Source organism: Varroa destructor, unplaced genomic scaffold (genome assembly GCF_002443255.2).
Source record: "Varroa destructor unplaced genomic scaffold, Vdes_3.0 BEIS01000003.1, whole genome shotgun sequence".
NCBI classification, from domain to species: domain Eukaryota; kingdom Metazoa; phylum Arthropoda; class Arachnida; order Mesostigmata; family Varroidae; genus Varroa; species Varroa destructor.
The window spans coordinates 39,838,100-39,865,997 of NW_019211456.1; the positions used below are offsets into that span (position 1 = coordinate 39,838,100).

Consider the following 27,898-nt stretch of genomic DNA (forward strand, 5'->3'; position numbering starts at 1 on the left):
GCCAAATAACCCCGCATTGACGAGCATTACTAGAATTATTCGTACAGATGTTTTTCACTGGACAATATTGGATGCACCGGACTCAGCTATTATTAATTTGCACTGCGTTCAAACCACACCGAAAGCCATTTGTACTTTTCAATTCCTGTTATTTAGTGTATTATGCGAGCGGCGAATCATGTCTACGCAAGCAACGCAAGGCCATCTAATGACCCCTTAGTCCCTTCGAATTCATGGCAGCGATTAAGTTGAAGCATCTACGCAAACTCGGAACTTATTCTTATCCTTTCTACTATTTTCGGATTATATTTGCCCGAGCTCGATGAGTTGCATTATGAAAGAGCACTGTGTTATAGTCACTTAAATTGCGTTAATTCCCAAAGTTGCCAACTGTATTATATCACTTTAGCACAGTATCGAAACAACTCTACTTGCTTAATTGCCCTGTGTAGGGTGTATACAAAACCGGATAGGAAGCAATACTTGCTCGAAACTGCATAAGCAGGCTAACCTGTAAATATAGAGAAAAAAATCCAAGTCAATGAATATGATATGTGTGGAACACGGAAGCAATACTTTCACAATATAGAGCAACAATGGTGTAGGTACCAAAAAAGGTTGACGGATCCATGTTCCTTCCTCCTTTAAATCCGGTTGCTAAACTACATCGGCAACGTTTGTAGTTCGTGCGCGAAACTACCTATTACGAATTAAGGATTATGGACACTTATTCCAGATGCTACTGAGGAACCTATTTTTCATAATGATTTCTGGGGCATCATATATAAGGTAGCCTGGCACAGATTCCACCACTGGATAGTGTGTTCAGGAATTTTGCTGTAGGCCAGGAAAAGAATGGTTCCATTGGACTATCGAAGAAATATAAGCCATTTTTGCCAATTAGCTAGCTAATAAGCTGTAAATAGTCGTGTTGGATCGGCGTTGATGTCATCAAAGTTGAGATTTACCAGTAGGGAATATTATTGGAAGGCCTTTTATTCAAGCTTGGCACGCAGTGTTAAAAAACGTTAAAAGCACATGAATTGCCACAAAAAAAACCATGTGCCCAATTTAAAAAAATGCTACGCAATAATGGCAGCTATAGGAGGTGATACTATGTCTGGCGAAAGTGAAAGGGAATCGCGTAATATCCTATCGCCGTATCGCGTTACAAATTGACCCAGAAGCATAAAGCAACGAAATAAAAATAAGCCATTGAATCAAGTTCTTATTCTTTTATTTATTGGTAGTGTGGTGTAGCCGATTGGTAATGTCCTTATTCTCCATCTTATTCCAATTCGACTGCCTTAGGATAAAAACGCAGAATTACAAAAATGCAAAATATACGAAAACGCAGAAGTACGAAAACGCGGATATGCAGGCATCCGCTTGATAACCTATTTCCTTTGCATACTTTACCAAAAGTTCAAGAAATCTTTGCACCCGGAAATTATTCCTCGAGAAATGCCTTCACCTTAGCAGCATCCTTGCACCCACTGTCATCTAGTCTCTTGTCCTAGAAAGAGAGGAGAACCCAAAACGGCCGGTTATTTTTGGTTGTTGTATACTGTAGAGTATACATTTAAGCAGAATGTGTGATCGGCACTTATGATTATGTAGCTGATATGTTAGAAAAGTACGATTATGTAGCTTAATCGGAAGAAGCGCCTACAGTTCCAAAACGTAGGAGGGTGGGAATAGATGTCAGTTTTAGGTCCTCTGAGGTGCGGAAGTCGTTGGTCTCATCTTTCCAGCTGTAACGACATTAGTGCATACGATATGACCACTATGTAATCTTACATAAATGACGACATAAATACTTGCTGAAAAAAAATTACAGCTAAAACGACATATGACGACATAAACACGCGATGAAGGAAAAAGTCCAGCTGAGACGACAAATGACGATATAAATACGTGGTGAAAAAATTCCAGCTGAAACGCTAAATGACGACATGAATACGTGGTGAAGAAAAATTGACAAATGACCACATACGTATGAGAGATTTTTAGAATACGACATATTTTTAGAATATAATAAACGGATACTTACAATAACTTGTCGCCAACCTCACATGTGATAAAAGTTGCTGTGGCTTTCGGCTTAGCTGACTTTACTGCGTCTTCTATCACGGGATCCGCTAAAACATCATAGCAAGAAACGATATTACATTTTAATGTAAACATCTTTGCTTTACTGAAGCAGAGCTTTTTTCAGTATAATAAACGATAACATACAAGCATGTATAATAAATGGCAACATACAAGCATTTATAATAAACGACAAGATACAAACACTTTATTTAAGATTACAATAAAGAATATTGTGTACTGATTCTACTCACAAGCAGCGCAGTCCGGACACCAGCTTATCTGGGTCTCAGAGTCCCGATCTCCAACGAAATAAACAAATGCAGCTGTGTCTTTTGTTCTTTCACTCAGCTTTGTACGAAGTGCTTCGAGGCCTTTAACAGCTTCTGTCCTCTGCATGACGGCGATATAATATCAGCTCTGCTTGATATATTACTGAGACATGAGGCGCGTGCGTCGCGCGTATACGCAAAACAACGACTCCTTACGCTTCGTATGCTTAGTATTTATAATCCCTTTCGTATTCTTAAAATTGATGTTCTTTTACTTAGCAGCCGTACTTCCTCGTTGTTTAATTTATAGAACTGCTCACCACCTAAAACACCAGAAAACATACAATGACACTCATTTACTTGCACAAGTTTTTTTAAACTAAAGTAATGCCAAACTAACCCTCAAGGTAGTGACCTAAATACCACAATAAATTAGATGAAGTTTTCAATTCTTCTATGTTTTTTACGCTTTGAAGCACTGGGGACACTCTATTGAACTCCGCGTGATTACACACCCACTACAACAACTGTAGCCTATTGTTGGGAATATTCGCGAAAGCCAAATCCGTTTTTTAGCTGAACAACTAACGTTCGTAAACCGCTGCTGCCCTATATTCGCCTAAAAAGCTTCTATATATATATTTCGAAGTATCCTATTTTATTGAAATTACATTTGAAACACTCAAGAACGCCAGGTGTAACGAACGAGAGTAGAGCCAAATTTTCAAAACTTTTGTCTATTACAAATTCAACGTGTTCATTTTAATAACCGCGGAATATTGTATTTTTCTATAGAAAACTACTTAACTGTTTTCGAGCATAATCGATATCAAAATCTACAAATCGAACAAACCCCCAGAAAGTTTCTATGGTTGAAAGTTTCTATGAGCGTTCATAAAAGTACGAAGAAGGTTTAAGCGAGGCAAAGCGGGAGATTTTAAATCTTCCGTGATCATACCGAAAAAAACCGCCATGGGTTGAAAACAGATTTTTAATCTTAAATGTAAAAATAAAAGGCTATTTTGAAAATAAGGCTATTTATCCCTGATTAAATTTGCCAGATAATCATCAATGACTATCAAATTTTTTAAATCACTAAGCCTTTTTGCAACTTTTGAACTTACTGGCCTGTGTCTTAACCCTTGTCTATGATAGATCCTTGACAGACTGTCAGTACAAAATTTGTTGTATCTGACTTATTAGAATAAGACTTTGTCGAACCTTTTTTAGGTCGCACGATTCTTCACTAGCAGAAATGTTTCTAAAAATTACCGGCAATTGATTCAGGTTTTGAAGTAAAGTTTCGGCTAAAGTAAATGGTCTTAACATCGAGTGGATGCGTTCGTGAAAGAAGTCTCAGTCGGCGAATGCCAAAAAAATGTTTATAGTATTTTCCTTTTTTTGCGTATAGAACTAGGTTTCAAACAAGCAAATCTGATCTCCTCTGAGTGTATGTTGAACACCCAATATCAGAAAAGTTGAGCTTTGCTCCACGTTTATAACTTTCTTTCCCTTTACTGCTTGATAGCGAAATTAAATATTGTTTATTGAACCGAAAAGGAGATATACTCTATGTATAAAATTTTCGAACTTCAAAAATTTTTTGAGAAAAAGTACTGAGCCTTGTTTTTTTCTTATTCAGATTAGATAAACACACCGACATAATATTAAAGAAGACTTTCTCGTACTTGTCGATTACGAGCAATACATGTAAATACTGCCTGTTTAATCAATAACCTATATTGTCCTTATTTTAACGTTCAAAATGTAAAGACTTCATTCTACCATATTTTTTTCCATTTGCATATGTTACATAAAAGAAACATATTCTTCACATCTTTTCTTACCTGACATGGCTAACCACCAATTAATAAAGGAGATTTTAGAGGGAAACACTACATCGTTATCGATTTTACCAATCAATAATGAAGTAAATTTAGTCTTCCCATTGGATGTTTCTTCTAATCGTGGATTGTTAACGGTTCGTGCTACTTGATTTTTTCTCAGTCCTTTAATTTGAATGTTTCGAGTTTTACGTCCAGTACCACCGTTTATGCGTTGCTTTAGACGATTCTTTGTTCACGACGGTGGTCGTTAAATTGATGAATACTGTTTTCGTATTGCCGATTAAGTAATGTGCCAGCCAAAATTCTGCACGCGAAAACACGCCCAGCTAGCCGACGATACGGTAACGTATTTTCTTGCGACTATTTGTCAAAACAGAGTTCCAGATCACCTTAGTTCAGAGTTTTCAGTGGTATCACTCTTTAGTAGAACCTTTTGTTGCAAAAGTTAATGGAGGAAAAATTACAGTGAATGATGAACTCAATGAAGTAAATGACTTTATTTGAATTCTAAATATTAACATTTTATACATGCTGCCGCTTGCTTAATTGTTATATGTTGCTTAACTATCCAATGCGCGAAGTAAAAAGCTAAGCGGTTTTACATTTTATGAGCCGCTGTTTTGCAAATTTATTTACCATTTCTTTCTAGCAAAGTAATGAATTACATCATCCGTGAAATACCTAACGAGATATCATCACAAAACAAGCCATCTGCCAATATCACCAATAACTGATATCCATTATCCAAATGTTTAGCGTTACTACTCAGTACTTACACTAAATACTAAATAATTCTGATTTCTGGTTTAGCTTCTACTACGGCGGTACATACCGTGTATATATATATTTATATATATATATATATATTTATGTGTATCCGTGTTCGTCACTTTGTATTAAATTACATTATATATTCATATACGACGTAGCTTCAGTGGATCAGTTTCTACAATGCTACATGTACAAATTAAGCGTTTTTACATATTTACGCTCAGTGTTAGCTCTTTTATATGGTACACTGACTGATGGGGAAAAACTTGTGCCGCCAGTCACTCAGCTATACAATCATTAACCCTCGCACTGTCGAGAAGCAATCAACCATCCAGATCCGCACACCTACGAAATCTCAAGATCTGAATAAATTGTTATTGAATAAATGTAGATGAACATGTATATAATCTAACTACTCCTTCTTAGCCTTTCTTGTTGATACTCCCTTAAGTTTTTGCAAAATCTTGTATATAAAGCCCTTTTTTTGCGTTTTGTCTTGCAAGACAAGATTCTTCGTCGTAATGTTATGGATAGGGCCGAAGGCTAAAGCAAGTGCTGTACACACGAAGCAGATAACGTTATAAGGCATGCTGAAGTCTGGCGTTGGTAGTGTTACTAAAAGAATCTCAGTGAAAAGAACGAGATATCGTGTTTTGTCGCCACGATGCAATAAGGCTAACTCGAGATTCTCTGAAGCGGACAAATCTCCAGTGAAGTTTGCCAAGCCCTGGGAGGGCACCCTAGTGGTAAGTGAAGCAGCTCCTATGTAAAAACCCAAATGCGGATCAGGAGGGTATTCAGTCCAGACAAGGAAAGCGCGCTCAAACGCGAAGAAAACTTCCACACGCGAGTATGGTTCAAGTGTCAACCCGATCTCAAGATGGTAGGGTTTTTCTCTGTAAAGAAAAGTTGGTGAACTAAAAAATCACTCTGAACCATTTCACCTAACATAATTAATAACCAGCTGTGATCAAACAGAGATGATATCATGAACGTCAACGTGAGAATCCATTTGGAAAATGATTATCGTGTTTCGTGTGTGACCACATACCGATCCAATGCGGGTTGGAACACTATGCGATTAGGGTAAATTCGCTTCGTATTTGACGTGACCGTCAACGTATGGACGTATACTCTCAGGTACCTAAAAATGACACAAAAAATCAAAACAAAACGTGAGTTTGAGTTCGCAAACACAATACGTCACCATATGCACCATAGCAATATTGCAAAGACGAATTGGCGAAGTGATTCACCTCTTGATGTATTGTTGTGCAATATGTGTAAAATGATAATACGGACCCAAAATAATTTCAATTGCAAACAGTTTCGTGTACAAATTTATCCAGTTCCTTGATATGGGCATAAACCGGATTTCGAATCTAGACAAAATTGGTTTATCCGCTACGACCGTCGAATAATAATTACTCAGAATATACATAAACTAAGCCAAGTTGATGGCTAAGCCAAGTTTGGTATGAGCAGGTTGTAACTGTGCATTTTGTTTTCCATACAAATTGAATTATGAAGCGATATGTTGAAACAAATTATGAAAACTTTTTAGGATAGTTATTTGTTTGCAAGGTTTTCTGTCATTTTGCGTTCGTGTTTGCGTTCGCCAGGAAGTGGAAACAACGTATGAAGCGTATAGCAAACTGTAAATGGTAAATGCGCAAGCTCGCCTCACGAAGCTATTCAGTCAAACGTAGCAATAATAATGTACTATGATGTTTTAGCACCTTGGAAATATATTTCTATTTTTCCATATGATTATGAGGTTCGAATTTTGCTACCAGATCAAGTCTGTCTTTTCTATGGGAAATATATTACTATAACATTTTTCTTCCTGCACCTTTTAATAAAATTGGTGATTATCGGCAACATGTGTCACGTAAGCGTTATTGTTATTTTTTATTATTAAACATACGTATACGAAGATATCACAGATTATAAAAACACATGCAATGTGATATGCTAATGAAAGAGATTTCCTTGTTGTTATCACCGTAATAGAGCTCAGTCACTTCCCTTTAGGAGCAATGGATTGACTAAAGGAAGTACCGTTAGTCGTAGCCGGGAAATGGTTTAAGTCTTTTTAACCATCAAGCAAACCATTTTAGAATATATTACAACATATCGTATTTGTAGAGCTAGCCTGTGGCTTTTTGCTTTTCGGCGGAAATTTTGATACGCCCTTCCCACGTTTCGGCTGCTTTATACCTTTTTTCTCTTTAATAACAGGTTTACATTTAGGTACCGGAGCCACTTTTAGTTTTTTGGCTGGCTCAGGTGCCGATAGTGGTATCACATCCGTTGTGTCCTCCACCACTTCGTCCGGCTTCGTCTCACTGGTGGGCATTGTTGCCACCAGCTTCTCAAGATCAGGTTTGTGCTCGTCGGTCAGCTCGACCTGTTTTACACAAGGATCTTTCGACTCCAGCCTAGAGTTGTAGTCATCTGACATTTTTAAGGGCTCGTCTTCATCCACCGGTTTGGTGGGGCCTGCCGACGCTTTTTTCGGTTGATCTATAATCATCTCTAGCTTACTACCCTCTTGTTCTTCTCCCTGATTAGTTCTCGATTCCGTGTCCTTCTCGAAATCCTTCCTCACAAAGTTAGATATATCTATTTTCTCGGACAAACTTTTAGTTTGACCTGGTTTTGTTGACGTCCCAATTTTTTCTAAAACCTTTATTTCAGCTTCTCCTAAATGAACTTTCTTCTCATCCTGGTCTAATTTAACATTGTTCTCACATAGACCTGATTTAACTTTCACCTGCCCTTGACCTGATTTTGCCTTGGCCTGAACTTCATCCGATTTAGCCTTTGCCTGAACTTGATCTGATTTAGCTTCCGTCGGAACTTGATCTGATTTAGATTTCGTTTGAACTTGATCTGATTTAGATTTCGTTTGAACTTGACCGGATTTAGATTTCATTTGAACTTGACAAAGCGTACGTTTATCCCCAATATGATCGTTCTTTAATAACTTCTCTGAATCAGCGACGACTTTATTTTCAGTCGCATATTTATAAGGACTATTGGTGGTGCCCTTAGAAAGGTTGTTAGCATGATTTTTGGAAACAGATTCCTTTAGAAAGCTCTGCGATGCGCCTGCTGCTGTTTTAGTATCACAAGGTATAGGAATAGACTCCGCTTTTCCACCAAATATTTGAGTTCTTACCGGCGACTTTGTAACAACACCGTATTCTTCATTCCCTCCTATTTGTTGTCCGTTATGCATTGCTTGGATGTGACCTTCTCTATGTTTAGCCTTAACTCTATCGTTTTTCGCCCAGCCTGTTGATTCAACTTCCGTCCTACTCTGACTCGTCAGGAGTTTAGAAAAGTCTTTAAAGCTGCACATAGGAGGGGCTCTTTTATTTTTACATGCCGTTACGGATTCCTTCAAGATATGCGCATTGTAGCTTTGATTTCTGCTAGACAACTTATCACCACTACAAAATGCATTATTATTTATTTTACCTGGACTGAACCCCTTTCTAGGTGTTGACTTTTCAATAGCCTTCCTCATGATAAAAAATGATTTTTGATATTTGGCAGATGTTGAATGTTGGCCAATAGCGAGAGCTCGATGCTGCTCCTTCTGCTTTGCTGCGATTGCCGAGGGAAGCTGTGGCAATGGTTTACGATTCTCGCCCACTACCTCTAATTTATCGGATAGCTTAGTCGGGTCATTGGCAGCGTCGATATATAGAGACGATCTGTTTTCGTCTTCGATATTCACCGGGGCCGCAGCAGGCCGCATTTTTAAATTTTCAAGGTAAACCTTGTCGATTACACAGCACTATTCTAAACGCAAGGTAGCTCAAACAACCGCGGGCTTCGTTGCCCGCGCGAAATAACTGCATAGGGTCTAATCGTTGACATAAACAAAAAACATGACTCTCGGAGTTCCGTACGGAGTACGTTTGTCCCGTACACTACTCCGACAACGACGCTGGAAAACAGTATTTCCGCTGTGGGGACGTACTATGATGGTGCGTCTGTACTTCGAGTTTCACCACCGGCACTGCTATAAGATACCGCTTTAGATGGCTGACTCCTAGCACGAAACGGTTTGAACCTATGGTTGTTTTTAACCTAGTGTTTCGAGTTTTACGTTCGGTACTATATTTAAGAATTACTTTAAATGGCTGGCTCTACGTGAGAAACGAAACGTTTCTACGTCTAGTTTCGAACCCAGACACCTAGTGTCTCGTTAAGTTTAGCAAACAAATAAGTTAGCACCGCAGCGTCACGCAAACTGCTTAGAGTAAGCCGCCGTAAGCTCTACCGCAGCATAGGCTGTTAAGGATGAATCTCATTGTAGCTGTAGTAACGATCTTTGGAAAAATTTGGAACGATGTTAAGGCGATTTCGCTCTGTTTCATTTAATAGCAGTGTACATAGCTTTTCTTGTTACAACAAATACCAATAACATATTGACGTAAACGTTCTACCGTATAAGCGCAGTTGATACGCCTGCCACAAACCTTTGAAGTATTAGAAGTACTCAGTACTGCGGATAGCAGATAAGTTGTCAAAAGTCGTCTGTATAGCACGTGCATGTTATGATACCGTTGGTGCTGCAGAACTTCTTTACAGTAATATTTTTTATTTTGTTTTTTGACTGTCATTGGTGCTGAGTCCCGCAATACTATTAGATTTTATTGCTCTACTTATACTCTGTATATTATATAAACGTGTACATATTTAAATACTTTTCTCTGTTTTTCAGCGGAAAATGTGTGGAGACAAATGTGTTCAGAATGTCTGAAACGGTTTGAAAAAGTTTTATTGGTTTAGAGTTAACTCCATTAGCTTTGGTATTCATTGTAGAAATTTAGACTTGCACGATATTGTTTTGAGAGCCCCTCTGGTTTGCAAAGATTTTACTTACCAAGGAATAATTTCTAAATAAGTGACGTTAAAGAAAGTGTAGTGGTTATTTTTGATGATTGCACGAATTCCACCTTGATCAAGTCCATATCCTGAGCACAAAAAGACCAAAACAAGATAAGTAAATTATAAATGATTTGTGCTGCATACATTAGATAAGAAATGATCATCTTGCCTTTCTACAAAAAAGGACAAGCAGACAGGTTTGAAATATTAAAATTCAGAAAACGCATTGATTTTGAATGCCCTTTGATACAAACGAATAATCGTTTGACAGCGGGAAAATACAACGAACTTCCATGGGAATCGTCAAAAGCACTTACCTTGCAAGTAGCGATTAACGGTAATTGGTGGAGGCTTAATCGTCCAATACATGTGGTTTTTTGCAAATTTAGCATATATGTTGGCATGACCATGGTCTTGCAAAAGCCTCTTGATGTCGTAAATGGCAAATTCACGATCGCTGTCGGCCTTTTCTAGTCTGTGCGGCTCGGGACTTAGAGTCATTGCAGCACTCACCCCATTTGGCGTCAAATCTACTAAAACCGAGCTCTTGCTGGCAAGGGGGCAAACCGCTGATATCGTCTTACCAAATAAAATCATAAAGTTCCAATCTTGTCGTCGAGGGCCGAATGTAGGGTCCATCACAACAGTGACATACTGTTGCAGTAGAAGTCGAGTCTGGAAACATTTTACGAAAACATACATGAGACTGTCACTAAACACATATATTAAAGTAATATGTAATAATTTCCTCGCAAACACTTTGCGATAAGTGAACTTTTAGATCAAGATTGTATTTTTTTTTTGTCAACTGACTTTTGTCACTCGTAATAGAAATTAAACAAACGGAAAAAAGACTATACAAATTGCATCATATGCTTATCCATGTGCTATACATGGTACTTCCAGTAAGATCTCAGAACTGTAATTCATAGCAAACTAACGTGTGAGCATGAATTGTCCAAGCATGTTTTCTTGACGTCCATCCCGATTGAGATAAAGTGTGAAGAAAAGACCGACGTGGCCTTTAAAAGCTGCGACAAGCCTGTTTTAAATAATTGTATAATAAATGAATAATTAGTTAAACAGCATATGCATATGTACGCCTACAGGATATTTATAGCTAATCATTGACTCTTGCTTCAGTTGTTCCAGTGAATGCATGCATAAATGTATGCATATATATATATATATATATATATATATATGCACAGTGAGTGCAAAGCAGAGCTCATGTCGTATCTCATATGAGTCTAAACGGATATAATTTGATACTTCAGCTCTTAAAAAAACTTTAGCTTTTATCCCAAAAACAGTTCACCTACACGTAAACTCTACAACACATGTAAATGAAGAAATTTAACTGTATATGTCGCAGCTAAAAAAGACTTAACAGCATATATTAACATCATATAATGTTGGTATGCATACTAACCGGCATTAGAACAAGGTAAAAGTTTGAGCCAGGGCGTAAGATTCTCAGTGCAAACTGCTTCACCAGGTAGGAGGGCTAGTCGTAAGTTGGTGGCATTCACTGAGTTCAGGTGCCCCTCCGGACGAAATACGTATTTCGGAATAGCCGTGATGGTGTCGTCAATAAAATTCAGCGATGAACAAGTAATGCCACCTATAAGTTTTTTATAAAACGAATAGTTAGGGTATGATCTACAGTCTCGTTGCTTTATAACATTTTTCTAAATTTGAGCCAATAAAGGCGCTATTCCTGATTTGAAATCCTACATATTAGCACATGTTATGTTACCGTAGCACTAACAAAAGACTATCACTTTTTCTTTATTTGGGCCTCGTTGCATTGATAAAATTGCGTGCTTAATTTAATACGTACATCCTAATATTCAGCAATACTAACTGATGTCTACGTCAGTTTTTCTACTTTACGGGTTTATAGTTTCGAACGAGATTCCGCGCAGATATAGTGCAATCATACCAAGTGCAGCAGCGAATTTCTTCCAATTTTCTTCTGGATTCTCTTTGAACCACGCCCATAGCAGTGCTCCAGCTGGACGATCCTTGACCGGATAGCCCCAATTTTCATGTGACCTACATGCAAGTAAAATGTAAGTCATTTCACCGCTGACAGTGGGACGAGCCTGTCGCAAATAAGGATTCTTACGTCGAAACTATTTTTAGAAAGTCATTTCGGGATTTGCAATGGGGCACGTTGCTAAATGCATATTTTTGCATTCGTAAGAAACGAACATTGCTGTTTCCTACTTTAGCCCTATCCCATAGATAGACCGATACTATAAAATTATTATTATACCAATTTTCGTAAAAAGAATAGTTACTCCTCAACGCATATGAAATACGTAAAACATTGACTCGAATTATCCACATATACACGGCAACTAATTTAAGCTGTTTTAACAATATTTCACGGTCTGTAGTTTGAAGTGGGCAGAGTAAATCCATGTGCAATAATGGTTTTGGAATCAGAGTCATCTTACACCCATAATCAATTGCACATTCCATGCGCTTTCTACTAAATTCGAAAGTAAATCTGTTGTTAAAAACTGCTGCCTAGACTACAATCAGTAAGACTGACACACGCGAAGGAATTTGCGCTCGCGGGATATGTACTTGCAAGGACGTGCGAAACATCTTTATCTTATTTACGCACCATTTGCCTTGGGTGAGAGAAAGATGGAATTCATCCACTGCATTAGCCTGTAGCAGTTCGCCAACAGTCATCGGGAATAGCCTGTGAAAGAAACGTCAGAGCAGGATACGTTAGTTGTTCAGTCTTGTCTGATCTATAGCTCAATCAATTACGACCCGTGTAAATGATACCCATGCCTGATAATTTGTGGAATAGTTTTTTTATTTATAAAACTGTCTCGACGAATGACTTTTTTTGGCAATAAATCGTAATCGAAATCTGATATATTGAGTAGCAGGCATTTCGTCAAATTTAGCGTAGTTTCGATTATAATTCAAGAACAATAAACATGACACCGGAACGATCCTTAGGACTGAATCTACTGCTGAATTCAGCCACAGTTCACTAAAGTATCTGCCCTCTTCTTTAGCAGAAAAAGACGACACAGGACGTCGAGAGGAAAAAATTCCAAAAAAATGTGTTGATATGGTTGTTAGGCGCTGCATGTCGATGCACTCAAAAAGATAATGCCGACTCTGCTCAACATCAGGCAATATCAAGCTCACAATTAGGCTGTTGTCGCGACACATTCAATTAAGAGGCAAGCTGGGTGTCACTCCATTGATTTAGGTCGCACAAGACGCGAATGGCAAAATTAGAGACGAATTGCTGCAAGAACAGCGGCCGATGATGCGTCAGGATACATAATATTATACGAATAATAATAATACGTATTTAAGTTTGCAAAGTGCAATTGATCTATAAGCTTTAAGTGGCACTGCAGCATAGGCTATCTAATTTTGCTAACCTGTAAAAGTTTAGCGGCTCTGCGGGATTGTGTAGCGATGTTGAAAAGCAGAACTGAGCGTAGACATGACCGGATGGTAATGATTTAATAAGCAGCTCTTCAGAAAACAATTCACCAGACGCCGCATTCGGCAACTGATGCCGATCTTCTAACGCTACAATTCCCACTAAAAGGAATGGAGGTATCCAAAAAGTCAACATTGTCGCTGTTGTGTATTTATACTGAAATAAGCATGTGATTAAATATCAATTAATAACCAGTGATTAATCTGTAAACCTTCACTTGCTCTCGTGCCTTGCACAAAACTTTTTAAGTCATTTTATTAATGTATACCTAACGAGAATCTTTTTGAATTGATTTATTATATATTAAACAATTCAATATAATCTTAGCTTTCGAAAATTATTAAAGCTCAGTCTATTAGAAATTTCAGCGAGAATCTATTGAGAAAAGCTTAACAAATCAACCGGCAAAGCTACATTGAGCAACGGCAGGGTGGATCACTAACTTCAATGCAGACTTGCGAGTTACTAAGCGCTTGCATAGGACACAATGAATATATGATATAGCAATTTCGTATGCTGCCTTTGTTGTTGCAACTGTTCTCTTCATAGACGTATATAAGGGAAGGTTGTGTAACACAAGTGTAATAAGTATCTTAAACAATTAGCAGTTCCGCCGCTATTTTTGATTTATAACGGTCAGAAACAAAGGCGAATGCGAAGACCAATGAGATTGACGAATTTTTATCAGTAACTGAGCTAGAAGTTCATATTTGCAGCCAATAAGTATACGAAATTTTACAAAAAAAAATGTCTACGAAAAATGTATAAGCAATTTCTCATTTACAATTTTTTTTTATTTACCTTAATTTGACGTTTAGCATTTATCGTGACAGGCGGTACTCTCGGTGGATTTAACTTCTAAACATAGGATGTCGTACCAGATATACGTATGCCTTTTTAAGTAATTAGTTAAATAAGATCTGCTAAAATACTTATCGTTTATCTTGTTCTTGACGCTCCGAAAACGTTTCGCAGACTTCGTAGCCTTTTCACTACAAGATACGGACGATGTATGTTTTCTATAGAACCTACCCCGCGGTGTTGAGTAATTACCGACATTAGGCAAATATTACGAGTTGGCGCATTGAAATGCTAACCCGGCACTGTGTTAACAGGTCACACAGACCTTCGAAAATGTATTCTCGCAGATTACGCAACAGGTCGGCTTCGGTACGAAGTGATTGTCGAATGACACTAGCTAGTTGCTTCGTATTGGGCTCAAGTGTTTTCTGTGTGCCTATGGTAACACGTTTTGGCTTATTTGCGGTGTTTAGGTATGTAGCGCTGCATGGATCACTACAACGTTGTTTGTACCGTTGATAAGAGAATGATCTGAGTAGCCATTGATTTGTCGCGCATTTTGAAGGCTGTTAAGTGTTTAGCTACTTTTATAGTTAAGTGGTGCACAGCTGATTATACTTGCAGTCACGGTTCATGTTGGCAAAGCTTTAATCTAAGATTAGGAATATTTTTTTTCAATGATATACAACACTGTTATATCAATTACGCAGGACACGTAAACATAACCGATCTTGTGCTTCATTCCTAATTCTTATGAATTGATATCATTCGTTTAGCGTAAATGTGTTTATGTCCATGATAGTCGCGGAGAATTACTTACCACAAACTATTAGAAGTGACGCCTGTACGACACACTAAAACATAACTCAGTATTAGCAATAGAAAAAATTTCCTTGCATGTTGATGCAAATGACATGTAGTCAGTTCAGCAGTGACTAGGTATTTCAAAGGCGCACGATTTGAGTCACAGTAGTTTAAACTTCAAGAAATTCGAACATCGACTAGCGGTAACACCGGCTTACGCTCGGTCGCAGACATAACCGTATTTGTCATTTGTGTGTCTCGCTATTTCATGGAAGTGTCAGAACACATTGAACGGCTCCTCACAGAAGGATACAGAAAATGACAACAGGTGACTTACCACTAAAATGAATGAATTTGAAAGGCACTCACTTGCTAGACAATATAACTTGAGTTGCTTTCTGCTTCATTCAAACCTTGGCTGAGCCCTACTCAACTCAAATAGTCACTCGTTTGTATTGTTGAGTACGCGCTGAGACATACGCAGCGTATACGCCTACTGCTATCATGTACGTAGCTAATTGACGGGAATCGCGGAGTTTACGGAATGCAAGATCAAAATGGTACGCCATCAAGTATTGTTGTTGTTTGTTGTTGTTGTTGTTGTTGTTACGGGTTTGGCGTTCGGTGCTATCATCGTTGCCACCTGGTCCGGACTAAGATAGCTAGCTGTCGTATGAGAATTCATTCCACCAGGTACGTGTGCGCTGCTGTATCACCAGTTTGCCACTCGTGCTACCGATTGTGCCCTATTTCGACATATTTAAATTGTTTTTGCCGCAGATTATTGCCCGCCTGCCACTTGTTATCCAAATTGCGTGGTTGCCCAGTTTAGCACTCTCTATTCGCCTCACTCTATCGACGATATTATGGCGACTGGTCTGCGACCAACAGACAGAGGGCCGAAATGCAATCAGCTGTTGTTGCCGATCCTTTCTTCGTAGAATCCAATGTTTTTACCACGGTTGAGTGGTTCCTTTATCGGCTCAATGTGACTGGCCTCCCAATACCCTGTTTTAGCCTAATATGTGTGTGGTCTGATTATTTAAATAAGGTTGCCTTTCAAATACCTCCTTCTTTCAGATGACGTGATATTAGCTTAAAGAGGCCACCTGGAGTTTCCAGTTCTCCACGCTGCCGCTTGGAATCTTTATGCTTAAGGCAGATCAAGCTGCCGTATAACCCGCAGAGCGAACAGCGTAGAGCAAGACCATTCTCTCTTCCAAGACCAACCCGTTACTTGCCCTTTGGTCAGCTTAGTTCGATGGCCAATATTATTAGGTCCCATTAATCAACGGTAACTGTGCGTGTATATGTAAATACATATATATACACGTATATATGTATATATATATACACATGCGTGTAAATGCGGCAATCATAATTATTTATCTTGCTCATACTAACTGTATATAACTACCATTATGTATAGCGTAATTTTCAAATTTCTATCGACTATGTCGTATTGATTATACGGTATTGCGACCGGATCGCAACTGGACAGACACCGTTCCGGAGCAGCGAGAGACGACTGATCGAATTTGCCAATATCGTCGACAGCAACAATATGTCAATACTGGAGAAAATCAAACAGTATTGCCGCCGGCTTGAAAAGCATTCAGACGACAAACTAGTAATAAAGGAAACACTGAACAAACTCAACAAGATGGAAGTGACCGTTGATATCTTGCAGGAAACTGGGATCGGTAAGTAATATCACGGAAGCATCTGAACGATTGGAGATGTTTCGCCAACCAAATATCATAAGAGATTCTATTGAACTTGACTTAAAACGCACTTCATTAGCAGTTGATGGTGCAAGAACTGAATGAAAGTGCAGCAGCAATTCCTAAAAGTAAAAAAGAGAGTAAAGATCTAACTGTATCTAACCACTGAGGAGATATTTGATAACCTAGGTTTAGAACTTCAGAAAATAGGATTTTCTATACGTTCTCTAGGGTCAGGGTATAGGAAGTTTGCAGTTTTGGCCTTGGTTAATAACAAAGATTGGCCGCAGGGGGTAAAATAATATGAGTAATTTCTGATTACGCAAGAGGGTAAATCGACAACGCACCCCCATAATAGTCGAAAAAAAGGGGGGTTTAATGAAGTGCAGTGAAATAAGCGACCGAAACAGGGTTAACGCGACTAGAAAATACCGAGAATAGCACGAAAATATAGTATGGAAAGCACGAAAAATCCTTGAAACGATACGTAGGGCTCCATTCTGTTAGACCGGAAGTTGCTTAATTTTAGAATTATGGCCAGTCTTCAAACATATACAATAAAAAATAAAGAGGGCGAACAGGACGATATTGGCGAATGTTACAATATCAGAGAGAAGACCAAGGGACTTGAGGCAGGAGAGGGTAGAAATTACATGTAGACGTTTACAACAATGACGATTAATATGAAGCTTTTCAAAGAACCTGTTGTGATGAATGGAACTAAATAAGGGAGCAGAATCAATTAACTATAGTGAACCTTAATCAGTAAGTGGTACCGCTTGCACCCTTGAAAGATTTCTATGGCTCAAAGACAAAATTGACTAACCCGCCTCTACGTGTCAAGTGCATATAACTCATGTGGTACGTCCTATTTTTGAAGTAAGCAATATTCTATTTAGTATACTTATTTCGATCTATTCGATGCTAATCGGAAGTTTTTTTGCGTTCCTGTATTAAATTAATCTATTTCTACAAACCTAGGTAAAATAGTGAGCTGCATCAAGAAACGTAATGACTCTGCCGGTGTTATGGCAACTGACCTAATCCGAAAATGGAGAAAAGTTGTTGATCGCGAGGCCGAAATGGAAAATCCACCAGCCGTAGATGAGCCTGAACCCTATGAACCGATGCCGGTTGATGATGTAAAATTCAGGAAGCTAGCTTATGAAGGTGTTAGAAATCAACAAGATCAGAGGTGAGCGTCAATTGTTGATCCCTCATTGGCCTTTATGACTTTGTCTCATCCTTGATACTGACTCTTGGAACTTCGCCAATTCAAACAGTCCGGTCTGTCGAATAGTCTGAAATCAGTCTCCAGTTTTTATTAATTCACTTTGTCGAATGTATTTATACTAGTTTTATCAATGCCTAAATAACATAAAAATGCATGTTGTTGTTAGAAACAAATGGTCTCAAACAGTTCAACCATAAAAAAATAAAGCCAATCCTAGTGCGTTATCTTTTGTCTTAGCCTTAGGGACTTGGAACCAAAAGGTTTTGGGTTCTAATCTAATTGGGCACATGCAAACTGATGCAGTCTTGTGCTTTCAAATTTGTTAAAAAAGTATATTACTGCACCAATATTGAAAAAATTAAAATACGATGCAGACACATAGTCTAATATATGCAGCATACTACGGAGAAGCATACGTAATTGTAACTACTTAACGATCGTTTCTTAGATGACCAATTAGATTAATATTGTGCTTAACCTTGACAGACTTGAAAAAATTAAAGAGGAGAAACGTGGCAGTCACGCGATTCAATCAGATAGAAGAGAACTTGAATCCAAGTAAGTGTTGCTCAGTTGCTTGGCCTGTTCTGAAGCTTCTTTGACAAATTCAAATGATAAGAATTCAGGGTTTGTGAAGTGACAGGCTTCTAATTTTAGAGGAAACGTATTACGAAAATAACGCTCTGTCCAAGTTATGATAACCCATATGTTGCCAAAAAGGCAAAAATATACAAGTAACTGATGCACGTCAACTTTATGCATCGTTTCCAGATCTTCATCTTCATCAAATAAGTTACCGAGTAGCAAACACAATAAATTTTCGAGTGGTAAAGCACCCGAACCTGAACTTTTTTCGGATGCTGCAGTTGTGATTAAGAAGGAACTAAAGGACGAGTCCTCTCATCGGCACCCGAAGGACTCTAGCAGTAAACACAGCGGCAGTCGCAAAGAAGATCGAAAGCATCACCATAGTCATCACAGTAATCATAACGAAAAAGAAGAGCGACGAAGTAGCCACAAAAGTGAACAGCGAAATCATCATAAAGACAAGTCGAAGTCTGATTATAGCAGATCAGCTGAAACGTCATCCAAATATGCCAAAGAAATTAAACGTGAAAAAGATGTGTCCCTTGAAACAGCTCCGAAAATAAAGAGCGAAAAGCGTCCTGAGACACACCGAGCTGAGGGTAGGTTGGTGAATTTAAACTCATTAAGCCCCATTATACTAAGATTTTTCAACCTAGATATCACATATCATTGGCATTATTTTTTTTGCAGCATCTAAGGTGTCAAAGTCGTCTGGCTCAATAGGTGACAATAGTAGTGTGCAAATCAAGCAAGAAAGCAGCAGTTCTAAAGAGAAGGAGCGCCGAGATCGAAAACGGAAAGCTCCAGAGGGTACGAACGATCTCGAAGAAGAACCAGATGGAATGAATGCAGCGAACTTTGGTTCGTTCGAGGACTGCCTTGGCAGCATTGACCCGAAGAAGCACCGGAAAAAAAAGAAGCTAAGTGGCGCCAAATTAAGCGCTGCGGTCTCGCCCAAAATGACGGTCAGTATAATTGTAATTAAGAATTTTAGACAATTATGGATGCCAACGATGTTGCAACTGTGAGGAGTTGGTTGTTGGTCGGGTTAGTTGTCAAAATGATTGTTGATGACGTTTTCTCGTATATGCATCGTTCTTGTTGCAGGTAACCTCGTCTACCCTTAATGGCTCAATTAACAAGCCTAAGGGTCCCAGGCTACCTGATTTGTTGGACGTGAAAAAAGCGACGGAAGCACAAAATCTGCTTCCAATGTCGCAGCTTGTTACTGATTATAAGGTGATTTTTTAGCTCGTGTTGATCCCTTTTTTAAACTAATAACGTATCCATTAATATGTTCGGAGTATTTGAAGAAATTAGACATATTTTTTGATCAGGTCTGCAACAATATTAAATCGATTAACTAACATCGGTACGAATAATATGGTCACTTTTGTTTAACATTTTCCGAATTCGAAAACGTCATATATTTTATGAGTGTGGTGTGACCGTGTTGCCTTTCTATTTCGACTAACTGTTTTTCTACAGCCTCTTCCGCGTATGGAGCCAAAATCGTCCGCGTGTACTTCGTCCTCTGGTGCCAAAGTGAATGCTTCTAATAGAGTGATGACTAATGAAGAAGCGGTCCTCTTCACAACATCACGCAAGGATCGCACGGCCGTCTACTCAGGTCGCAAACAGCACACGCTTACATCCGTACCTACGCTGTACGAGGCGTGTGTTCGGGTGCTTACAGAACACGTAGACTTGATCGATGAGACAGGGGGAGTGCCGTTCGATATAATGCGCCCAATTATGGAGAGATGCAGCTGGCAACAATTGGAGCGTCTTGAGTACTATAATCCTTATCTAACCGAGGATTCAGATCCGCTTTGGGAGATACACGTTAAACGGGACTTCCGTGGAAAAGTTAGTGTGTTTTATTGCATTAAGACCACGATGAACATTTACTGCCCTTTTCTTGTATATATTACTGGTAGACCACGGTTCTACTGTTTTTATCTATAGATACAAGTAAAAATAGGTGTTTTGGTGGTTTATGAAATAAGGTACGGTGTAGTTATTAGAGGTTGATTTCTAATTTGATCATTCATCACTTCTCATTATGACTAGACGCCCGCTAAGGGCGAGGAGACATGGCGAGAGCTGCATATGCGCTGTCGTGACGAACGTGAGCAAAAACTCCAGGTGTTGAAAGAATCAATTAGCAAGTCAATGAAGGAAAAACAGGACCCCGTTCGAAAAACGAAACTGGCCTATGTCGACACCATGGCGAAACCTCCTCGGAACGTTCAGCGGGCCCAGCTAAAACATGGTACCCACCTTGCTAACAAAAGCCAGCCCTCGCAAAGTCGAAGTATTGCTGCGACGGCTAGTACTTCCTCGGCCGTCGAGCCTGTACGAGCGCCCACTGTCGCCGCCAAGAAACCTAATAAGCCTGCACCGCTAATGGCAAAAACGTTGTCATTCTTGAAAATGCGAAAGACGACAGGCTACGGTTTTGCGTCCCGGTAGTCAGTAAAATACTAACGTTAATCTGAATCATTGAGAGAGCGGTAAAACAACAAAAACAACAACTGTAATGTCTACTCCGACATAAGCAGAAAGCATGAATAGAACTAGACCGGATGGGAGATCTCTCCAATAAGTGAATGATCTGTGCGTTTCAGAGATATCTATATATCTAGCTACAGATATGTTAGCATTAGTATAGCAAATCTCTGGGCGTTTATGGGACACACAGGATAAGTCATTTATTTTAATTTTTCCCATTTTCAGAATTTCTAAATGATAAACAGAGGCGAAGGAGACATCAAAGGGCGGTGTTAAAAAAGAAAAAGTAACAGCAAAGAATAGCGAATCAGTCAAATAGAATAAACTAGTAACGATAAATAATATAGAAATGACATATGCCAAGTTGAGGGAATAGCTACTGTGGTGCCGGTACGAGCCGAGCAAAAAAATAGGCTACTTAATCCAAAAAAAAACAAATATAGAACAGACAAACGAGATAAAATACATTATATATGAAACTTCCAATGATTATTGAATGCATGCTGCAATGGAATAAAACTTGTGTCCGCTTAAAACCAACCTACAGTCACAGACACATACCCGACAGATTTCCAAACTAGTTAGTTTTATCATAATGCGGCTAGTTATTACTCATTTCTGAAAAATGTGCGCCACCTGCACTTTATAATCTGTATATAATTTTCAATATTATCAAAACATACAATAAATAGCACAAACTACAGTAAAATGCCAAGAATTTCAACTAAGTGTTAGCCGCGTTGCATCCGTTTGTTTCCTTTTGACATTTGTGAAAAATTGATGTGAATACCCAAGTTTGTTAAGATTACATGCATCATTGATCGATTCGCTTTGTAAGGTAAATCGGCTATTAAATACGTTACTGAATTTAGCGTAACAGAAAAATTTGTTAATTGAATGTTTAACAGATGCCTCAAATCTCTATCTATCCACAAATATCAATTCACCGTGATCTCGAGCTCTTTTTTTGTTTTTGTTTAGCTAAGTAGAGGACCCGATACTACTAGTCAGCTCAAAAATCTAGAACAGAATACGCGGGTCTAGCGGATAACGCTTGCATAGAGCTACGAATAGAGGCGGGTTCTCGTGCCTTTTTACCAGGACGTGTGCTAATGTGCGTTTTATTATATTGGATTTTGTCCGAAGGCATACGGTCAGAGTGTGTCATGCCCTCTACACGACAAGAAATCGCCAGGTTGGTCTATGCAATACTGTAGACGACGCATGTCACGTCTAATAGTACTTTCATAGTCCCTCGGAATAGATAAAAAAAAATACATACAAACTGTACGCACAATATAACGATATCGGTTGAGTTGTATCTATGCCTAAGATTCTGCTCGGGGGAAAAAGTCTCCAAAAAAGACGTATTTCTAAAAAAAAATGGAGAATGGCAGATATGACTATAGCAGGCTCCAAAATTTATAGTAGCTGACTATCTCATCAATAGACAAACCTCTTTTTATATTGGAATACGTTGAGAAAAAATATCTAGGCATAGTAAATTAAAGTCGATCTTACAGCAGCAGTAACTAAAAGTGCCGTTGTTAACCGGCGCTGTAGGAAACGTTGGTCACTATATGAAAACTTTGTCGTCCACTGTGGGCAATTTAACTTTTCTGTTAACTTACTGTTGCAGCAAACGAGAACATCTGAATACAGTATTTGATATTCTCTTCTAGCAAGAGACTGTTGATGAACTCTACACTAAAAGACGTCAAAACGCTGCGAGCGACGACCGGTACCCCTTTGACTGACTTTGATCCCTTAACGTTGTCGGAAATGTTACAACGAGAGGTTATTATTGTCATTCGAAATTGACATTAAAGTAGTTCTTCTTGGCAAATATGCGGTGAAATTTAGACCCAACTTACACAAGCCTACTGCTTTGAATCACACTCGAGGGCACGATTCGGTGTGTCAATTACGAATTTCGAGAAGTAGATAAGCTGGCACCGTACTAATGACACTTAAGAACTGCTTTGCTTGCTTTTTTTCCCAGTTAATTTCTAATTGTTTTAACATGCTAATAAATTGTTACTTTTTTTAAAACTACCACACGCTGAACACGCATTTTGTAACTCCTGGCCATTGAAAATTGAGTTGATTGGAAATGCTGCCATCTTTGTGTTATACATCGAAGTTTTTGTTGAAATACCATTTATCCTTCTAGATTAATATCAGGCTGATTATCAGAAGTGCTAGTTTATACCAGTTAGTTGGAAGCGGACGTGATTGTTACGTGCCTATTGATGTCTAACATTTTATATCTTCGAGCGAAGTGACTGGGTTATTTTAAAAAGGTTGTACAATATCCGCACATGTGCGAATTGCGATCAATGACTGACTTTCGGTAATCTAAATAAACTGAGATTTGAGATCAATTATGGTATAGGCATATTGGAATTGTCTAATTAAAATGATTTATCAGAAATAGAATAAGAAGACAGTCAGTATTTGGTGCCGGAGTGGTTAAGATTGCCCGATCGAACTGAAAAGCCATTCATCTACAACTTCAAAAGTCGTTTCTCGTTACGTGTAAGCGTTTCAGTTGTTCCTCACTCAGGCTTATTAATTGGAGACTGTTGGTCTTAAACGACAGAGTATCGTTGTCATATAGTTTACTTGCTCTTAGTGAATCATCCTCATCAAAACTGTAAATAATCGTTGTCCCTGTATATAGGGTGCAAATAATTAAACGAATAAAATTGTGTTGGAAATAAGCCGATGCTTCAAAAGACGTGTTGTTATTTTGAACAGTAAAAATATAAGTGAACGTTAAAAGTATCCATGCTTATTATATTTACGTGGAGACAAGTGGTGTGGCTTGCATAAAAGCAAACTCAGTCTAATTTTTCAGGTGGAAGAAAAATTAAAAAAAACTATAATGTGTTTGTCTACAAACGCCGGTTACTGCATTCGTAGTTGACGTGTCTTTCTGTTTTCATTATTAATTATCGAATATTATTTCGTGTACTATTTGATTCATTGTAGCAGGTGAGCGAATTAAGGTAGTCATGAGGGAAAAGCTTGATACCGTTTGTGGCGGCACTGATTAGTTTCAAGTCTTATGCACTTAAGCTTTGATTATTGTAGACTTCTTTTCGTTTTTCGTTCTTTATAAATCAGTAATTAACACTCTGTTGATCGTCACCTATATGTAATGTTTCACGGTAATCGGTTCATTCAATCAGGGTGCATAAATTGTCCGTAGAAAGAGTTGAACTCATCTTGTATGTAGGGTTTTTTATATTAACATTTTAAAGAGATAATCCAATTGCCTGGATTCTATCATGTTCTCATTGAGTAGAGAGTCCTAAGTCCACATCCTATCTAGAGGGGCATATACAAATAAAAAATACATTCCCATTTAGACGACTGGTTCAATTGAAGATCGTAGCCTTCGCAATATGCTCCAATGCACTCGAATTTTTTAGTACATCCCTTTTTTAATTTACATTCTACTGCCAATACTATTGGCTTTATTTTTTTCCACCTCGAAAACGATTACCATTCAAGGTGGCCTGCTATTGAAATTTCAACTTTCGTGAAGTCATATACAGTGCCCATGTACCATGTACGGATAGGATGCATTAGAATTAAAGCATACTTATAAGGAATACGTCTAAGTGGAGTTTAATCTTTTTGAAAGGCCCTAAATATAAGCTAGATATTACATACGTAAAGGAATCTTGCGATGCATAGCCAAACGATTAGAGCACTCCACATATTTGTTTAAGTCTTGTTTAATTTTCGTTTATTCTACAATCCAGTAAAGCATGTACATTAGGTCTTATGGAACTGACAAGCGATGAAGTTCAATACGATGGGTGAATGTACGATATGTGATGTCTACGTTGGCCTGCTCTATTTAATGCACGCGCCAGCAACACATCTTATTAAGGATACAATAATAATAGTAAAAAAAATTCTCAATCTGTTAAAAATTCGAGGGCAATTAGGTTCCTTTTTCTACGCACAAAAGTTTACTCATTTTTGGCTTGAGCTTCGTAGGCGATAGTGACTGGAATATGGAGAAATGTCAAAATACTGGTGAATATGTGTGCGTTGCGCATACAAGTTGGCTGCTACAAGCGGTCTGCCATAGAAGAACGCATATTGGTCGCATATGTCAGATTAGTACTGCAGGCTTCATGCAAGTTACACTTTGACGTTCGTATGCGCAGTGGACAGTACGACAACTTGCCTACAATTTCGGTACTGATTTTTAAATGTTTTACTGATGAAATGTACTACATATATATAATATAAAAAACTAGCTGAGAATAATAGAAAGAGGCGAAATAGTGCAAGTCGTTGCAGATCAGTTCTTGGCAAGAATTGACTAGAAAATCGCTTGCGTATGTATTCGATAAATGTCGAAACAATAACAATTGTATCTTGCTGTCTCAGGTAGTTTGAAATAAATTTCTGCTAAAGCTAATTTAACAGAGCCCGGTAATAGCGTATTGCCTAGTTAACGGTAGCAATCACTTATTGGTGCGAAAGCCGTTGTTAAGCAAGGCAAGGGTGTTGTTCTTCATGTTAGATTTTGGCAAGCGTTTCCAATTCTATTCTTTAATGGAGTATGAACTATTTATCGTCGCCATTGGTGTTGCCGTTGATTTTACACGTAACTGCACATGATAATGGATGACTGTGCGGCTGAAAATGTTTTAAGCGAAGCCTGTTTTTTTACTGAAAGAGTACTCTGATCCTCGTTGCATCTCCTTTTCCTCGATATAGCGTTTCCATGTGAAGTAGGCACAAACCCCTGTAATTGCGCAGGCCACCAATGCTGCAAAACAACTGAGCGCGATTGCGAAGATGTTCAACGGTGAGAGTTGGCCTGGAAAAGCAATATTTAAGGATTACTAACAAGGAAAATTGGCTTAAGTCAAGAGATCCATCTAGGCACTGGACCTTCTGTCACTAGAGTTTATCTGTCCTGCAGTAACCTAGAAGAGTGTATACTGCCAAGAACAAACAAACATGCAAATTTAAAACAAACGGATTCGGGGTCTATAATTTTACATAAGAAACTTTTTAAGAAAATCTAGGTTAATAAACTCTATAATAAATTTGTTTAGTTGCTCTGTAGTATTTGACAGCTAATGGATCTGCACGGTATCCTTTATGTGACCTATTAGAAGTCTTTCAGTTACAGAATTTTTCTTTTCTACACATTGCACTATGCTACCAATCATACGACTTTGTATTTGGCTCAATCGTAGCGGTCGCGCATTTTCTAATATTTTTTAGTGGTACCATAAAGCGTAGTAAACGACAATTACTACGATCATTCGAATGCTCAAAAGTGGGCGTGGATACAAAGCTGCCTGATGCGTTCATTTATCCGTATCAAGCTGGTTTAGTGAACGCTCCGCTACAAACTGGTGTTTTGTAGATATTACACTTTTATTCTGGTGGAATAATTCTAACTTTCGTTGCAGGTACCTCACAAAGCCGTAATTTTACAGTTGTGCAGATTCACGATTGTATTCACGATTACTCACAGGCTGATGAAAAACAACCTTTTTAATACATTTATTGATATAAAGTTCTGAAACTAACTAGTGAGATAATGAAGTAAAATAATTCTCTAAATTCACGCAATTTAAACGTTCCTATGTGACGTGCATCCAAACGTGCCCAAGTCAAAAAAAACAAAATTACGAAGCGGAGAGAGTTTATACTACACGATGTCCATGTATTTAACTTTTACTGAGGTCATAAGACTTGTCTGACTTTTTTCGTTAGTATTTGAGAGAATACCACGCTAATTAGGCCACATACCTGACAGCTGGCCTTCGCGGTGGTCACCGAGATCGAAGGGGCTGGCGGCTTGACCCGTGCACTCTTTAACTGAAAAAAGAATCAGCCATCCAACATTGTTATAGCACACGGAGAAGAAATATACGCGCAAACAAAAGCCCTCGGCACATTCATATAATACACAGTTTCATTCTCGAACTCTTTTAGCCTTCGAACCTCAATACGTATCGCAGCCACGATGATATGCAAAAACTTACTTATGATTCCAAAAAACACCAAGAGAAACATGGTTGCGACTTTTAAAGATATTTTCACTATTTTATTTTTAATTAACACACTAGTTGCAGTATCTCAAGGAGTCGACACCCATCAGCAAATAGTGCTGTGTGATTACGTTACTAAGGATATCGTTCGTGCCACGGCAGCGTAACTCCTTAGCAATTCCCGTCAGCAATGGCGGTCCCGCCCATCATGAATTATTCCCGGCGGAGGCAGCGTAGCCTATCACCATTCCTTCCACTAATGGCGCTGACTGTTCGCCGCTAACAACACAGCGTAGACAAAGAACACGTTTTGGGCTGGTATTGTTCGTCGAAGCAAGGCAGAATAGGCTTTGCTATACGCGCTAGTTTCGCACTATTAAATAACTGCTAAACCTTACATCTTGGGTTGGCTCTTTTCACTTAAAAGTCAAAGCAGTGAACGCTGGACAAACAGTTCAACTGGGATGTAGTTTGCAGTTATGACATGTTTAGAGCCGTCAGAACCGTCGCTCGCGATAGTGATGACGGCCTTACACAATTACTGTCCACTCCGAAGGACTGTTGTGTAGCTGCTGTTGTTTCCGCTTCCCAATTCAGTCCTATGCTTTCATAACTAAATGTCGGTATGGGGAGGGACACAGCATATGCCGCAGGACTCTCGTCATCGCGACGGGTGTGTCATCGGGTAAACTTTACCTACACGGTGTAAGGCTACCAACTGGCGATCAATGAACGACAAGCATTGCATTCTGTAATGTACGTGAAGCATCCCGGAATGGAAGCGAAAAAGAGTATGATCAACTTTGAAATCATCTC

The 27,898-nt window shown here is 38.6% G+C and overlaps 3 protein-coding genes and 1 long non-coding RNA gene across 21 annotated transcripts; 1 reads left to right on the plus strand and 3 right to left on the minus strand.

Annotated features, from left to right (window-relative positions):
- Window positions 1-1,220: 1,220 nt before the first annotated feature.
- Window positions 1,221-3,308, minus strand: LOC111246561 (thioredoxin domain-containing protein 17-like). Of its 9 annotated transcripts, none has more exons than XM_086982824.1 (6): window positions 3,172-3,308; window positions 2,346-2,686; window positions 2,054-2,141; window positions 1,673-1,754; window positions 1,475-1,516; window positions 1,221-1,302 (listed from the first exon to the last, which is right to left on the minus strand). In XM_086982824.1, exons 2-6 carry the CDS (start codon window positions 2,488-2,490, stop codon window positions 1,237-1,239), a joined length of 423 nt encoding a protein of 140 aa, XP_086838950.1. In that variant the 5' UTR covers window positions 2,491-2,686; window positions 3,172-3,308; the 3' UTR covers window positions 1,221-1,236. The 9 variants fall into 9 exon arrangements, with proteins under 9 accessions (XP_086838950.1, XP_086838957.1, XP_086838956.1 ...); XM_086982831.1 differs by having other exon boundaries at window positions 1,221-1,306; window positions 3,172-3,307; XM_086982830.1 differs by having other exon boundaries at window positions 1,420-1,516; window positions 3,172-3,307.
- Window positions 3,309-4,680: 1,372 nt separating this feature from the next.
- Window positions 4,681-15,499, minus strand: PIG-T (phosphatidylinositol glycan anchor biosynthesis class T). 4 transcript variants are annotated; one of them, XM_086982816.1, is made up of 10 exons: window positions 15,354-15,499; window positions 13,315-13,480; window positions 12,528-12,608; window positions 11,835-11,947; window positions 11,322-11,513; window positions 10,831-10,931; window positions 10,207-10,564; window positions 9,885-9,975; window positions 6,033-6,125; window positions 4,681-5,877 (listed from the first exon to the last, which is right to left on the minus strand). In XM_086982816.1, coding segments are annotated over exons 1-10 (1,680 nt in total). In that variant the 5' UTR covers window positions 15,355-15,499; the 3' UTR covers window positions 4,681-5,393. The 4 variants fall into 4 exon arrangements, with proteins under 4 accessions (XP_086838942.1, XP_022652427.1, XP_022652426.1 ...); XM_022796692.2 differs by having other exon boundaries at window positions 13,315-13,535; window positions 15,354-15,490; XM_022796691.2 differs by lacking the exon at window positions 15,354-15,499 and adding an exon at window positions 15,001-15,292 and having other exon boundaries at window positions 13,315-13,535.
- Window positions 15,500-15,533: 34 nt separating this feature from the next.
- On the plus strand, window positions 15,534-23,782 carry LOC111246685 (uncharacterized). 7 transcript variants are annotated; one of them, XM_022796685.2, is made up of 10 exons: window positions 15,534-15,677; window positions 16,065-16,284; window positions 16,486-16,687; window positions 17,690-17,903; window positions 18,429-18,500; window positions 18,714-19,129; window positions 19,221-19,495; window positions 19,638-19,769; window positions 20,019-20,399; window positions 20,604-23,782. In XM_022796685.2, the coding sequence occupies exons 3-10, from the start codon at window positions 16,549-16,551 to the stop codon at window positions 21,003-21,005; spliced, it is 2,031 nt and encodes a 676-aa protein (XP_022652420.1). In that variant the 5' UTR covers window positions 15,534-15,677; window positions 16,065-16,284; window positions 16,486-16,548; the 3' UTR covers window positions 21,006-23,782. The 7 variants fall into 7 exon arrangements, with proteins under 7 accessions (XP_022652420.1, XP_022652419.1, XP_022652421.1 ...); XM_022796684.2 differs by having other exon boundaries at window positions 16,065-16,278; XM_022796686.2 differs by having other exon boundaries at window positions 16,065-16,231.
- Window positions 23,783-24,774: 992 nt separating this feature from the next.
- Window positions 24,775-27,459, minus strand: LOC111246688 (uncharacterized). Its single transcript, XR_002671756.2, has 3 exons — window positions 27,077-27,459; window positions 26,841-26,909; window positions 24,775-25,893 (listed from the first exon to the last, which is right to left on the minus strand). It is a non-coding gene; the product is annotated as an uncharacterized LOC111246688 (long non-coding RNA).
- Window positions 27,460-27,898: the final 439 nt, after the last annotated feature.

What these genes read in the sequence shown, in the direction of transcription:
- LOC111246561 (XM_086982824.1), bottom strand. Translation starts at nt 2,490, where the DNA reads ATGCAGAGGACAGAAGCTGTTAAAGGCCTCGAAGCACTTCGTACAAAG. An exon ending in GTGTCCGGACTGCGCTGCTT is followed by an intron (nt 2,142 to 2,345) that starts GTGAGTAGAATC and finishes ATGATGTTTTAG; the next exon opens with CGGATCCCGTGATAGAAGAC. An exon ending in GGTGCAAGGATGCTGCTAAG is followed by an intron (nt 1,303 to 1,474) that starts GTGAAGGCATTT and finishes ATCCTAAGGCAG; the next exon opens with TCGAATTGGAATAAGATGGA.
- PIG-T (XM_022796692.2), bottom strand. Translation starts at nt 13,514, where the DNA reads ATGTTGACTTTTTGGATACCTCCATTCCTTTTAGTGGGAATTGTAGCG. An exon ending in TCTCTCACCCAAGGCAAATG is followed by an intron (nt 11,948 to 12,527) that starts GTGCGTAAATAA and finishes ACTTGCATGTAG; the next exon opens with GTCACATGAAAATTGGGGCT. An exon ending in TGGACAATTCATGCTCACAC is followed by an intron (nt 10,565 to 10,830) that starts GTTAGTTTGCTA and finishes AAATGTTTCCAG; the next exon opens with ACTCGACTTCTACTGCAACA.
- LOC111246685 (XM_086982807.1), top strand. Translation starts at nt 16,549, where the DNA reads ATGTCAATACTGGAGAAAATCAAACAGTATTGCCGCCGGCTTGAAAAG. An exon ending in CTTGCAGGAAACTGGGATCG is followed by an intron (nt 16,688 to 17,689) that starts GTAAGTAATATC and finishes CTACAAACCTAG; the next exon opens with GTAAAATAGTGAGCTGCATC. An exon ending in TGAGACACACCGAGCTGAGG is followed by an intron (nt 19,130 to 19,220) that starts GTAGGTTGGTGA and finishes TTTTTTTTGCAG; the next exon opens with CATCTAAGGTGTCAAAGTCG.